Source organism: Salmo salar, chromosome ssa11, assembly GCF_905237065.1.
Source record: "Salmo salar chromosome ssa11, Ssal_v3.1, whole genome shotgun sequence".
Lineage (NCBI taxonomy): Eukaryota > Metazoa > Chordata > Actinopteri > Salmoniformes > Salmonidae > Salmo > Salmo salar.
In genome coordinates, this window is record NC_059452.1 from 110342960 (window position 1) to 110357959 (window position 15000).

General features: G+C 54.3%; 1 protein-coding gene across 1 annotated transcript in view; it reads left to right on the top strand.

The window, feature by feature from the left end:
* The window catches only part of ufc1 (ubiquitin-fold modifier conjugating enzyme 1), a 23169-nt gene that overhangs the window by 196 nt on the left and 7973 nt on the right, over positions 1 to 15000 (top strand). Inside the window, 5 exon segments of the mRNA NM_001146655.1 lie at positions 1 to 121; positions 1160 to 1227; positions 3851 to 3914; positions 14283 to 14359; positions 14433 to 14523. The exon segment at positions 1 to 121 is cut by the window's left edge and continues 196 nt beyond it. Of these exon segments, the coding sequence (NP_001140127.1) occupies positions 1 to 121; positions 1160 to 1227; positions 3851 to 3914; positions 14283 to 14359; positions 14433 to 14523 (421 nt within the window).

Here is a 15000-nt window from a genome sequence, read left to right on the forward strand (position 1 = left end):
GGCGGACGACGCGACGCGGAAAGCTGTGTCGGAGATCCCGCTGCTCAAGACGAACTCCGGTCCCCGGGACAAGGAGCTCTGGGTGCAGCGGCTCCGAGAGGAGTACCTGGCCCTCATCAAGGTAGGACCGGGACGGGAAACAGACCGGGGGTCCGGTAAAACAGGAGAGCTTCTAGCTAACTAACGACGTGTCACTCACTGACAGTTTACCCGCTGGAGCTGAGCTAACTAACCAGCTGCTAACTAACTAGCTGCTAACTAACCAGCTGCTATCCACCCAGCTACTAACTAACCAGCTACTAACTAACCAGCTACTAACTAACCAGCTGCTAACTAACTGCTAACTAACCAGCTGCTATCCACCCAGTTACTAACTAACCAGCTACTAACTAACTAGCTGCTAACTAACCAGCTGCTATCCACCCAGCTACTAACTAACCAGCTACTAACTAACTAGCTGCTAACTAACCAGCTGCTATCCACCCACCCAGCTACTAACTAACCAACTACTAACTAACTAGCTGCTAACTAACCAGCTGCTAACTAACCAGCTGCTATCCACCCAGCTACTAACTAACCAGCTACTAACTAACTAACCAGCTGCTATCCACCCAGCTACTAACTAACCAGCTACTAACTAACTAACCAGCTGCTATCCACCCAGCTACTAACTAACCAGCTACTAACTAACTAACCAGCTGCTATCCACCCAGCTACTAACTAACCAGCTGCTAACTAACTAACCAGCTGCTAACTAACCAACCAGCTGCTAACTAGCTACTAACTAACCAGCTGCTAACTACCCACTGGCGTCAGTTCGTCTACGTTTGATTTCCACTTTGAGTTGTCAACTCGCTTGAATTCAAGGTGAAATCAACATCAAAATGTCATCGGATTTAAATTGCAACAAAAGGCGACTTTTTCCAGGTTGATTCAACGTCATCGCATTGGGTTTGTTTTGGTTGACATTATTGTGGGAACATTTATTCAACCAGTTGTTTTGCCCAGTGGGTAACTATTAACTGTTACAGAGAGTCAGCCAGACATACCTACTGAAGACAGAGCGCTGTAGCTAGCCTGCAGAGTCATTTGGCTACTTCTCTCACTATATGAACCCTGATGTTTGGTTAGTGTTCACAATATGTTTGTTTGTTGACAGTATGTGGAGAACAACAAGACAGCAGACAACGACTGGTTTCGCCTGGAGTCCAACAAGGAAGGAACCAGGTCTGAGACACACACACACTAACACACACACACACACACACACACACTGGTGTTGTCACGATACCAGCATCTTTACTTTGTTACCAGGTTTAACATCAAAATACTCGACACCACAACGATACCAAGACAAATGAAGAAGGCATTTTAGCCAAAGTCACAGAATAGTACTTGATCCAGACAGATCTGTAGAGTGTTATATCATTAACTTTGACATTTTTTAAAGTATTAGATCAATCAATCAATTAATTTGACTTTGGTAACAACAATCTAATTACATAACATGAATGGTAATCATTTATTTGAATGGTAAGTCTATTGATAAACTGGGTAAATCAAGATGTAGCCTGGGTCTATTCACAATACAGGTGTATAATGCATATTCAATAGGAGTTTGGATGTTAATTTAGTTACTGAGCTTGTTTTGGCTAATTTCACACGGCTACAGATGGAAGAAGCAATCTGTTTCCCTTCCGTTTGGAAGAAGCAATCTGTTTCCCTTCCGTTTGGAAGAAGCAATCTGTTTCCCTTCCGTTTGGAAGAAGCAATCTGTTTCCCTTCCGTTTGGAAGAAGCAATCTGTTTCCCTTCCGTTTGGAAGAAGCAATCTGTTTTCTAAAAGTGCAGCAGTAATGACTTCATTCACAGCTTTGCAAACGGAGTCAGTTGGTTCGGTGAAGAAGGAGACATGAGGCAGAGACACTACGTGGCCAAAAGTATGTGGACACCCCTTCAAATTAGTGGATTCTATTTCAGCCACACTCATTGCTGACTGGTGTATAAAATCGAGCACCTAGCCATGCAATCTCCATAGACAAACGTTGGCAGTAGAATGGCCCGTACTGAAGAGCTCAGTGACTTTCAACGTGGCACCGTCATAGGATGCCACATTTCCAAAAAAGTCAGTTCCTAAAATGTCTGCCCTGCTAGAGCTGCCCCCGGTCAACTGTAAGAACTGTTATTGTGAAGTGGAAACGTCTAGGAGCAACAACGGCTCAGCCACAAGGTGGTAGGCCACACAAGTTCACAGAATGAGCACAATAACTGTTGGTTGAGAGCTTCATGAAATGGGTTTCCATGGCCGAGCAGCCGCACACAAGCCTAAGATCACCTTGTAAGTGGAGTAAAACTCGCCGCCATTGGAAACGCGTTCTCTGTAGTGATGAATCACGCTTCACCATCTGGCAGTCTGACAGATTCATCTGGGTTTAGTGGATGCCAGGAGAATCCTACCTGCCCCAATGCATAGTGCCAACTGTAAAGTTTGGTGGAGGAGGAATAATGGTTCGAGCCCCTTAGTTCCAGTGAATGGAAATCTTAATGCTACAGCATTCAATAACGTTCAAGACTTTGGCAACAGTTTGGGGAAGGCCCTTTCCTGTTTCAGCATGACAATGCCCCCGTGCACAAAGCAAGGTCCATGCAAAAATGGTTTGTTGACCGGTGTTAAAGAATTTGACTGGCCTGCACAGACCCCTGACCTCAACACCATTGTACACCTTTGGGATGAATTGGAACGCCGACTGCGAGCCAGGCTTAATCGCCCAACATCAGTGCCCGACCTCACTAATGCTCTTGTGGCTGAATGGGAGCAAGTCCCATGACAGCAATGTTCCAACATCTAGTGGAAAGCCTTCCCAGAAGAGTGGAGGCTGTTATAGCAGCAATGATCCAACATCTAGTGGAAAGCCTTCCCAGAAGAGAGGAGGCTGTTATAGCAGCAATGATCCAACATCTAGTGGAAAGCCTTCCCAGAAGAGTGGAGGCTGTTATAGCAGCAATGTTCCAACATCTAGTGGAAAGCCTTCCCAGAAGAGTGGAGGCTGTTATAGCAGCAAAGGGGGGGACCAACTCCATATTAATGCCCATGATTCTGCAATGAGATGTTCGATGACCAGGTGTCCACATACTTTTGGTCATGTAGAACATTATTTTCTAGTATCAGAAAAGTAGCAATGTTTCGGTTTACCGTGCAACACTAACACACACACACACACACACACACACACACACTTTTAGTCTGAGTTACAATTTAGTCATTTAATCCTTTGTTAGTTTTAGTTATTATGAGTCGACTAAAACTATGGACAATTTTAGTCTAGTTTTAGTCAGTCATTTCAGTCAAACCTCTGTTGCCGTCATCTGACCAATCCTGTGTGTTGTTGTCATCTGACCAATCCTGTGTGTTGTCGTCATCTGACCAATCCTGTGTGGTGTCGTCATCTGACCAATCCTGTGTGGTGTCGTCATCTGACCAATCCTGTGTGGTGTCGTCATCTGACCAATCCTGTGTGGTGTCGTCATCTGACCAATCCTGTGTGGTGTCGTCATCTGACCAATCCTGTGTTGTCGTCATCTGACCAATCCTGTGTGGTGTCGTCATCTGACCAATCCTGTGTGGTGTTGTCATCTGACCAATCCTGTGTGGTCGTCATCTGACCAATCCTGTGTGGTGTTGTCATCTGACCAATCCTGTGTGGTGTTGTCATCTGACCAATCCTGTGTGTTGTCGTCATCTGACCAATCCTGTGTGTTGTCGTCTTCTGACCAATCCTGTGTGTTGTCGTCTTCTGACCAATCCTGTGTGTTGTCGTCATCTGACCAATCCTGTGTGTTGTTGTTGACAGGTGGTTTGGGAAGTGCTGGTACATTCATGACCTCCTGAAGTATGAGTTCGACATGGAGTTTGATGTAAGTACACACACACACACACACACACACCACACACACACACACACACACACCGAGGTTTCTGTTAGCCGGTAATTGCCGGCTTTTGGGCAAAAATAAATGAAAAAACAGTCCTGACACTCACCAGCCTGAACACTCACCAGCCTGAACACTCACCAGCCTGAACACTCACCAGCCTGAACACTCACCAGCCTGAACACTCACCAGCCTGAAGCCCTGAACACTCACCAGCCTGTAGCCCTGACACTCACCAGCCTGAACACTCACCAGCCTGTAGCCCTGAACACTCACCAGCCTGTAGCCCTGACACTCACCAGCCTGTAGCCCTGAACACTCACCAGCCTGTAGCCCTGAACACTCACCAGCCTGTAGCCCTGAACACTCACCAGCCTGTAGCCCTGACACTCACCAGCCTGTAGCCCTGAACACTCACCAGCCTGTAGCCCTGACCACTCACCAGCCTGAACACTCACCAGCCTGTAGCCCTGAACACTCACCAGCCTGTAGCCCTGAACACTCACCAGCCTGTAGCCCTGACCACTCACCAGCCTGTAGCCCTGAACCTCACCAGCCTGTAGCCCTGAACCTCACCAGCCTGTAGCCCTGAACCTCACCAGCCTGTAGCCCTGAACACTCACCAGCCTGTAGCCCTGACCACTCACCAGCCTGAACACTCACCAGCCTGTAGCCCTGACACTCACCAGCCTGAACACTCACCAGCCTGTAGCCCTGAACACTCACCAGCCTGTAGCCCTGAACCTCACCAGCCTGTAGCCCTGAACACTCACCAGCCTGACACTCACCAGCCTGTAGCCCTGACCACTCACCAGCCTGTAGCCCTGACCACTCACCAGCCTGTAGCCCTGACCACTCACCAGCCTGTAGCCCTGAACACTCACCAGCCTGACACTCACCAGCCTGTAGCCCTGACACTCACCAGCCTGTAGCCCTGAACCTCACCAGCCTGTAGCCCTGAACCTCACCAGCCTGTAGCCCTGAACCTCACCAGCCTGTAGCCCTGAACCTCACCAGCCTGTAGCCCTGAACCTCACCAGCCTGTAGCCCTGAACCTCACCAGCCTGTAGCCCTGAACACTCACTAGCCTGTAGCCCTGAACACTCACCAGCCTGTAGCCCTGAACACTCACCAGCCTGTAGCCCTGAACACTCACCAGCCTGTAGCCCTGAACACTCACCAGCCTGTAGCCCTGAACACTCACCAGCCTGACACTCACCAGCCTGTAGCCCTGAACACTCACCAGCCTGTAGCCCTGACACTCACCAGCCTGTAGCCCTGACCACTCACCAGCCTGTAGCCCTGAACACTCACCAGCCTGACACTCACCAGCCTGTAGCCCTGACCACTCACCAGCCTGTAGCCCTGACCACTCACCAGCCTGTAGCCCTGACCACTCACCAGCCTGTAGCCCTGACCACTCACCAGCCTGACACTCACCAGCCTGTAGCCCTGACACTCACCAGCCTGTAGCCCTGAACCTCACCAGCCTGTAGCCCTGAACCTCACCAGCCTGTAGCCCTGAACCTCACCAGCCTGTAGCCCTGAACCTCACCAGCCTGTAGCCCTGAACCTCACCAGCCTGTAGCCCTGAACCTCACCAGCCTGTAGCCCTGAACACTCACTAGCCTGTAGCCCTGAACACTCACCAGCCTGTAGCCCTGAACACTCACCAGCCTGTAGCCCTGAACACTCACCAGCCTGTAGCCCTGAACACTCACCAGCCTGTAGCCCTGACACTCACCAGCCTGTAGCCCTGACCACTCACCAGCCTGTAGCCCTGAACACTCACCAGCCTGTAGCCCTGAACACTCACCAGCCTGAACACTCACCAGCCTGTAGCCCTGACACTCACCAGCCTGTAGCCCTGACCACTCACCAGCCTGTAGCCCTGACACACACCAGCCTGTAGCCCTGACCACTCACCAGCCTGTAGCCCTGAACACTCACCAGCCTGTAGCCCTGACCACTCACCAGCCTGTAGCCCTGACCACTCACCAGCCTGTAGCCCTGACACTCACCAGCCTGTAGCCCTGACCACTCACCAGCCTGTAGCCCTGACCACTCACCAGCCTGTAGCCCTGACCACTCACCAGCCTGTAGCCCTGAACACTCACCAGCCTGTAGCCCTGAACACTCACCAGCCTGTAGCCCTGACACTCACCAGCCTGTAGCCCTGAACACTCACCAGCCTGTAGCCCTGACCACTCACCAGCCTGTAGCCCTGACCACTCACCAGCCTGTAGCCCTGACCACTCACCAGCCTGTAGCCCTGACCACTCACCAGCCTGTAGCCCTGACCACTCACCAGCCTGTAGCCCTGACCACTCACCAGCCTGTAGCCCTGAACACTCACCAGCCTGTAGCCCTGACACTCACCAGCCTGTAGCCCTGAACACTCACCAGCCTGTAGCCCTGACCACTCACCAGCCGGAACGCTCACCAGCCTGAACGCACACCAGCCTGAACGCACACCAGCCTGAACGCACACCAGCCTGAACGCACACCTGCCTGTAGCCCTGACACACACCAGCCTCTAGTCCTGAACACACACCAGCCTCTAGTCCTGAACACACACCAGCCTCTAGTCCTGAACACTCACCAGCCTGTAGCCCTGAACCTCACCAGCCTGTAGCCCTGAACCTCACCAGCCTGTAGCCCTGAACCTCACCAGCCTGTAGCCCTGAACCTCACCAGCCTGTAGCCCTGAACCTCACCAGCCTGTAGCCCTGAACCTCACCAGCCTGTAGCCCTGAACACTCACTAGCCTGTAGCCCTGAACACTCACCAGCCTGTAGCCCTGAACACTCACCAGCCTGTAGCCCTGAACACTCACCAGCCTGTAGCCCTGAACACTCACCAGCCTGTAGCCCTGAACACTCACCAGCCTGACACTCACCAGCCTGTAGCCCTGACCACTCACCAGCCTGTAGCCCTGACCACTCACCAGCCTGTAGCCCTGAACACTCACCAGCCTCTAGTCCTGAACCTCACCAGCCTGTAGCCCTGACCACTCACCAGCCTGTAGCCCTGACACTCACCAGCCTGTAGCCCTGAACACTCACCAGCCTGTAGCCCTGAACACTCACCAGCCTGTAGCCCTGACCACTCACCAGCCTGAACACTCACCAGCCTGTAGCCCTGACACTCACCAGCCTGTAGCCCTGAACACTCACCAGCCTGTAGCCCTGAACACTCACCAGCCTGTAGCCCTGAACACTCACCAGCCTGACACTCACCAGCCTGTAGCCCTGACCACTCACCAGCCTGTAGCCCTGACCACTCACCAGCCTGTAGCCCTGAACACTCACCAGCCTCTAGTCCTGAACCTCACCAGCCTGTAGCCCTGACCACTCACCAGCCTGTAGCCCTGACACTCACCAGCCTGTAGCCCTGAACACTCACCAGCCTGTAGCCCTGAACACTCACCAGCCTGTAGCCCTGAACACTCACCAGCCTGTAGCCCTGACCACTCACCAGCCTGAACACTCACCAGCCTGTAGCCCTGACACTCACCAGCCTGTAGCCCTGAACACTCACCAGCCTGTAGCCCTGAACACTCACCAGCCTGTAGCCCTGACACTCACCAGCCTGTAGCCCTGACCACTCACCAGCCTGTAGCCCTGACCACTCACCAGCCTGTAGCCCTGAACACTCACCAGCCTGTAGCCCTGACCACTCACCAGCCTGTAGCCCTGAACACTCACCAGCCTGTAGCCCTGACCACTCACCAGCCTGTAGCCCTGAACACTCACCAGCCTGTAGCCCTGACCACTCACCAGCCTGTAGCCCTGAACACTCACCAGCCTGTAGCCCTGAACACTCACCAGCCTGTAGCCCTGAACACTCACCAGCCTGAACACTCACCAGCCTGTAGCCCTGACACTCACCAGCCGGAACGCTCACCAGCCTGAACGCACACCAGCCTGAACGCACACCAGCCTGAACGCACACCAGCCTGAACGCACACCTGCCTGTAGCCCTGACACACACCAGCCTCTAGTCCTGAACACACACCAGCCTCTAGTCCTGAACACTCACCAGCCTCTAGTCCTGAACACTCACCAGCCTGTAGCCCTGAACCTCACCAGCCTGTAGCCCTGAACACTCACCAGCCTGTAGCCCTGAACCTCACCAGCCTGTAGCCCTGAACCTCACCAGCCTCTAGTCCTGAACCTCACCAGCCTGTAGCCCTGAACCTCACCAGCCTGTAGCCCTGAACACTCACTAGCCTGTAGCCCTGAACACTCACCAGCCTGTAGCCCTGAACACTCACCAGCCTGTAGCCCTGAACACTCACCAGCCTGTAGCCCTGAACACTCACCAGCCTGTAGCCCTGAACACTCACCAGCCTGAACACTCACCAGCCTGAACACACCAGCCTGAACACTCACCAGCCTGTAGCCCTGAACACTCACCAGCCTGAACACTCACCAGCCTGAACACACACCAGCCTGAACACTCACCAGCCTATAACCCTGAACACTCGCCAGCCTGAACACACACCAGCCTGAACACTCACCAGCCTGTAGCCCTGACACTCACCAGCCTGAACACTCACCAGCCTGAACACTCACCAGCCTGAACACTCACCAGCCTATAACCCTGACACACACCAGCCTGAACACACACCAGCCTGAACACTCACCAGCCTGTAGCCCTGAACACTCACCAGCCTGAACACTCACCAGCCTATAACCCTGAACACACACCAGCCTGTAACCCTGAACACTCACCAGCCTGAACACTCACCAGCCTATAGCCCTGAACACTCACCAGCCTGAACACTCACCAGCCTGAACACTCACCAGTCTGAACACTCACCAGCCTGAACACACACCAGCCTATAGCCCTGAACACACACCAGCCTATAGCCCTGAACACACACCAGCCTATAACCCTGAACACACACCAGCCTATAACCCTGAACACTCACCAGCCTGAACACTCACCAGCCTGAACACACACCAGCCTATAACCCTGAACACACACCAGCCTATAACCCTGAACACTCACCAGCCTATAACCCTGAACACACACCAGCATATAACCCTGAACACTCACCAGCCTATAACCCTGAACACTCACCAGCCTATAACCCTGAACACTCACCAGCCTATAACCCTGAACACTCACCAGCCTGAACACTCACCAGCCTGAACACTCACCAGCCTGAACACTCACCAGCCTGAACACTCACCAGCCTATAACCCTGAACACACACCAGCCTATAACCCTGAACACACACCAGCCTATAACCCTGAACACTCACCAGCCTGAACACTCACCAGCCTGAACACTCACCAGCCTGAACACTCACCAGCCTGAACACTCACCAGCCTGAACACTCACCAGCCTGAACACTCGCCAGCCTGTAGCCCTGAACCTCACCAGCCTGTAGCCCTGAACCTCACCAGCCTGTAGCCCTGAACCTCACCAGCCTGTAGCCCTGAACCTCACCAGCCTGTAGCCCTGAACACTCACCAGCCTGTAGCCCTGACCACTCACCAGCCTGTAGCCCTGACACACACCAGCCTGTAGCCCTGACCACTCACCAGCCTGAACACTCACCAGCCTGTAGCCCTGACCACTCACCAGCCTGTAGCCCTGAACACTCACCAGCCTGTAGCCCTGACACTCACCAGCCTGTAGCCCTGACCACTCACCAGCCTGTAGCCCTGACCACTCACCAGCCTGTAGCCCTGACCACTCACCAGCCTGTAGCCCTGAACACTCACCAGCCTGACACTCACCAGCCTGTAGCCCTGAACACTCACCAGCCTCTAGTCCTGAACCTCACCAGCCTGTAGCCCTGACACTCACCAGCCTGTAGCCCTGACCACTCACCAGCCTGTAGCCCTGACACACACCAGCCTGTAGCCCTGACACACACCAGCCTGTAGCCCTGACCACTCACCAGCCTGTAGCCCTGAACACTCACCAGCCTGACACTCACCAGCCTGTAGCCCTGAACCTCACCAGCCTGTAGCCCTGAACCTCACCAGCCTGTAGCCCTGAACCTCACCAGCCTGTAGCCCTGAACCTCACCAGCCTGTAGCCCTGAACCTCACCAGCCTGTAGCCCTGAACCTCACCAGCCTGTAGCCCTGAACCTCACCAGCCTGTAGCCCTGAACACTCACTAGCCTGTAGCCCTGAACACTCACCAGCCTGTAGCCCTGAACACTCACCAGCCTGTAGCCCTGAACACTCACCAGCCTGTAGCCCTGAACACTCACCAGCCTGTAGCCCTGAACACTCACCAGCCTGTAGCCCTGACCACTCACCAGCCTGTAGTCCTGACACTCACCAGCCTGAACACTCACCAGCCTGTAGCCCTGACACTCACCAGCCTGTAGCCCTGACCACTCACCAGCCTGTAGCCCTGACACACACCAGCCTGTAGCCCTGACCACTCACCAGCCTGTAGCCCTGAACACTCACCAGCCTGTAGCCCTGACACACACCAGCCTGTAGCCCTGACCACTCACCAGCCTGTAGCCCTGACCACTCACCAGCCTGTAGCCCTGAACACTCACCAGCCTGTAGCCCTGACCACTCACCAGCCTGTAGCCCTGACCACTCACCAGCCTGTAGCCCTGAACACTCACCAGCCTCTAGTCCTGAACACTCACCAGCCTGTAGCCCTGACACTCACCAGCCTGACACTCACCAGCCTGTAGCCCTGAACACTCACCAGCCTGTAACCCTGAACACTCACCAGCCTGTAGCCCTGACACTCACCAGCCTGACCACTCACCAGCCTGTAGCCCTGAACACTCACCAGCCTGTAGCCCTGACACACACCAGCCTGTAGCCCTGACCACTCACCAGCCTGTAGCCCTGACCACTCACCAGCCTGTAGCCCTGAACACTCACCAGCCTGTAGCCCTGAACACTCACCAGCCTGTAGCCCTGACCACTCACCAGCCTGTAGCCCTGACCACTCACCAGCCTGTAGCCCTGAACACTCACCAGCCTGACACTCACCAGCCTGTAGCCCTGACACTCACCAGCCTGTAGCCCTGACCACTCACCAGCCTGTAGCCCTGAACACTCACCAGCCTGAACACTCACCAGCCTGAACACTCACCAGCCTGAACACTCACCAGCCTGAACACTCACCAGCCTGTAGCCCTGACACTCACCAGCCTGTAGCCCTGAACCTCACCAGCCTGTAGCCCTGAACCTCACCAGCCTGTAGCCCTGAACACTCACCAGCCTGTAGCCCTGACCACTCACCAGCCTGTAGCCCTGACACACACCAGCCTGTAGCCCTGACCACTCACCAGCCTGAACACTCACCAGCCTGTAGCCCTGAACACTCACCAGCCTGTAGCCCTGACCACTCACCAGCCTGTAGCCCTGAACACTCACCAGCCTGTAGCCCTGACCACTCACCAGCCTGTAGCCCTGAACACTCACCAGCCTGAACACTCACCAGCCTGTAGCCCTGACACTCACCAGCCTGAACGCACACCAGCCTGAACGCACACCAGCCTGAACGCACACCAGCCTGAACGCACACCAGCCTGAACGCACACCAGCCTGAACGCACACCTGCCTGTAGCCCTGACACACACCAGCCTCTAGTCCTGAACACACACCAGCCTCTAGTCCTGAACACACACCAGCCTCTAGTCCTGAACACTCACCAGCCTGTAGCCCTGAACCTCACCAGCCTGTAGCCCTGAACCTCACCAGCCTGTAGCCCTGAACCTCACCAGCCTGTAGCCCTGAACCTCACCAGCCTGTAGCCCTGAACCTCACCAGCCTGTAGCCCTGAACCTCACCAGCCTGTAGCCCTGAACACTCACTAGCCTGTAGCCCTGAACACTCACCAGCCTGTAGCCCTGAACACTCACCAGCCTGTAGCCCTGAACACTCACCAGCCTGTAGCCCTGAACACTCACCAGCCTGTAGCCCTGAACACTCACCAGCCTGACACTCACCAGCCTGTAGCCCTGACCACTCACCAGCCTGTAGCCCTGACCACTCACCAGCCTGTAGCCCTGAACACTCACCAGCCTGTAGCCCTGAACACTCACCAGCCTGTAGCCCTGACACTCACCAGCCTGTAGCCCTGACCACTCACCAGCCTGTAGCCCTGAACCTCACCAGCCTGTAGCCCTGACCACTCACCAGCCTGTAGCCCTGAACACTCACCAGCCTGTAGCCCTGACCACTCACCAGCCTGTAGCCCTGAACACTCACTAGCCTGTAGCCCTGACCACTCACCAGCCTGTAGCCCTGAACACTCACCAGCCTGTAGCCCTGAACACTCACCAGCCTGTAGCCCTGAACACTCACCAGCCTGTAGCCCTGACCACTCACCAGCCTGTAGCCCTGACCACTCACCAGCCTGTAGCCCTGACACTCACCAGCCTGTAGCCCTGACACTCACCAGCCTGTAGCCCTGAACACTCACCAGCCTGTAGCCCTGAACACTCACCAGCCTGAACACTCACCAGCCTGTAGCCCTGACACTCACCAGCCTGAACACTCACCAGCCTGTAGCCCTGACCACTCACCAGCCTGTAGCCCTGACACTCACCAGCCTGAACACTCACCAGCCTGTAGCCCTGACCACTCACCAGCCTGTAGCCCTGACACTCACCAGCCTGAACGCTCACCAGCCTGAACGCACACCAGCCTGAACGCACACCAGCCTGAACGCACACCAGCCTGAACGCACACCTGCCTGTAGCCCTGACACACACCAGCCTCTAGTCCTGAACACACACCAGCCTCTAGTCCTGAACACACACCAGCCTCTAGTCCTGAACACTCACCAGCCTGTAGCCCTGAACCTCACCAGCCTGTAGCCCTGAACCTCACCAGCCTGTAGCCCTGAACCTCACCAGCCTGTAGCCCTGAACCTCACCAGCCTGTAGCCCTGAACCTCACCAGCCTGTAGCCCTGAACCTCACCAGCCTGTAGCCCTGAACACTCACTAGCCTGTAGCCCTGAACACTCACCAGCCTGTAGCCCTGAACACTCACCAGCCTGTAGCCCTGAACACTCACCAGCCTGTAGCCCTGACACTCACCAGCCTGTAGCCCTGACACTCACCAGCCTGTAGCCCTGACCACTCACCAGCCTGAACACTCACCAGCCTGAACACTCACCAGCCTGAACACTCACCAGCCTGAACACTCACCAGCCTATAACCCTGAACACTCGCCAGCCTGAACACACACCAGCCTGAACACTCACCAGCCTGTAGCCCTGACACTCACCAGCCTGAACACTCACCAGCCTGAACACTCACCAGCCTATAACCCTGACACACACCAGCCTGAACACACACCAGCCTGAACACTCACCAGCCTGTAGCCCTGAACACTCACCAGCCTGAACACTCACCAGCCTGAACACACACCAGCCTATAACCCTGAACACTCACCAGCCTGAACACTCACCAGCCTATAGCCCTGAACACTCACCAGCCTGAACACTCACCAGCCTGAACACTCACCAGTCTGAACACTCACCAGCCTGAACACACACCAGCCTATAGCCCTGAACACACACCAGCCTATAGCCCTGAACACACACCAGCCTATAACCCTGAACACACACCAGCCTATAACCCTGAACACTCACCAGCCTGAACACACACCAGCCTATAGCCCTGAACACTCACCAGCCTGAACACTCACCAGCCTGAACACACACCAGCCTATAACCCTGAACACACACCAGCCTATAACCCTGAACACTCACCAGCCTATAACCCTGAACACACACCAGCATATAACCCTGAACACTCACCAGCCTATAACCCTGAACACTCACCAGCCTATAACCCTGAACACTCACCAGCCTATAACCCTGAACACTCACCAGCCTGAACACTCACCAGCCTGAACACTCACCAGCCTGAACACTCACCAGCCTGAACACTCACCAGCCTATAACCCTGAACACACACCAGCCTATAACCCTGAACACACACCAGCCTATAACCCTGAACACTCACCAGCCTGAACACTCACCAGCCTGAACACTCACCAGCCTGAACACACACCAGCCTATAACCCTGAACACACACCAGCCTATAACCCTGAACACACACCAGCCTATAACCCTGAACACTCACCAGCCTGAACACTCACCAGCCTGAACACTCACCAGCCTGAACACACACCAGCCTATAACCCTGAACACACACCAGCCTATAACCCTGAACACTCACCAGCCTATAACCCTGAACACACACCAGCATATAACCCTGAACACTCACCAGCCTATAACCCTGAACACTCACCAGCCTATAACCCTGAACACTCACCAGCCTGAACACTCACCAGCCTATAACCCTGAACACTCGCCTGTGTCTCCTGACTGGTCAGATTCCTGTAACGTACCCTTCCACCGCCCCCGAGGTCGCCATCCCAGAGCTGGACGGGAAAACAGCCAAAATGTACAGGTAAGAAACACGCACAGACGGCCCATTGTGATGAAGAGGGGTGCAGGGTGACATGGTTCCTGTCTTGTTGCAGGGGGGGGAAGATTTGTCTGACGGACCACTTCAAACCCCTGTGGGCCCGGAACGTTCCGAAGTTTGGATTGGCTCACCTGATGGCCCTGGGGGTACGTGCTGTGTGTGTATGTCTGGTGTGTGTGTCTCTGTATTGTAGTTCTGTGTGTGTGTCTGTGTTGTAGTTCGGTGTTGTAGTTCTGTGTTGTAGTTCTGTGTGTGTGTTGTAGTTCTGTGTGTGTGTTGTAGTTCTGTGTGTGTGTTGTAGTTCTGTGTGTGTGTGTTGTAGTTCTGTGTGTGTGTGTGTGTGTTGTAGTTCTGTGTGTGTGTGTTGTGTTGTAGTTGTGTGTGTGTGTGTTGTAGTTCTGTGTGTTGTAGTTCTGTGTGTGTCTGTGTTGTAGTTCTGTGTTACTAGACTGGGCTGTACTGCTAACTGTACTATTCACAGAGCTGTGAGGAAGGAAGTACATCCCCTAAATGGATATTAGATTTCAATACTATTGACAGATAAAGGTAACCTAATTTAACAAATTACACTGAAAAGCTACACTTCATTTATTCAACATAAATCAACAAAAATGAAGTGTCCT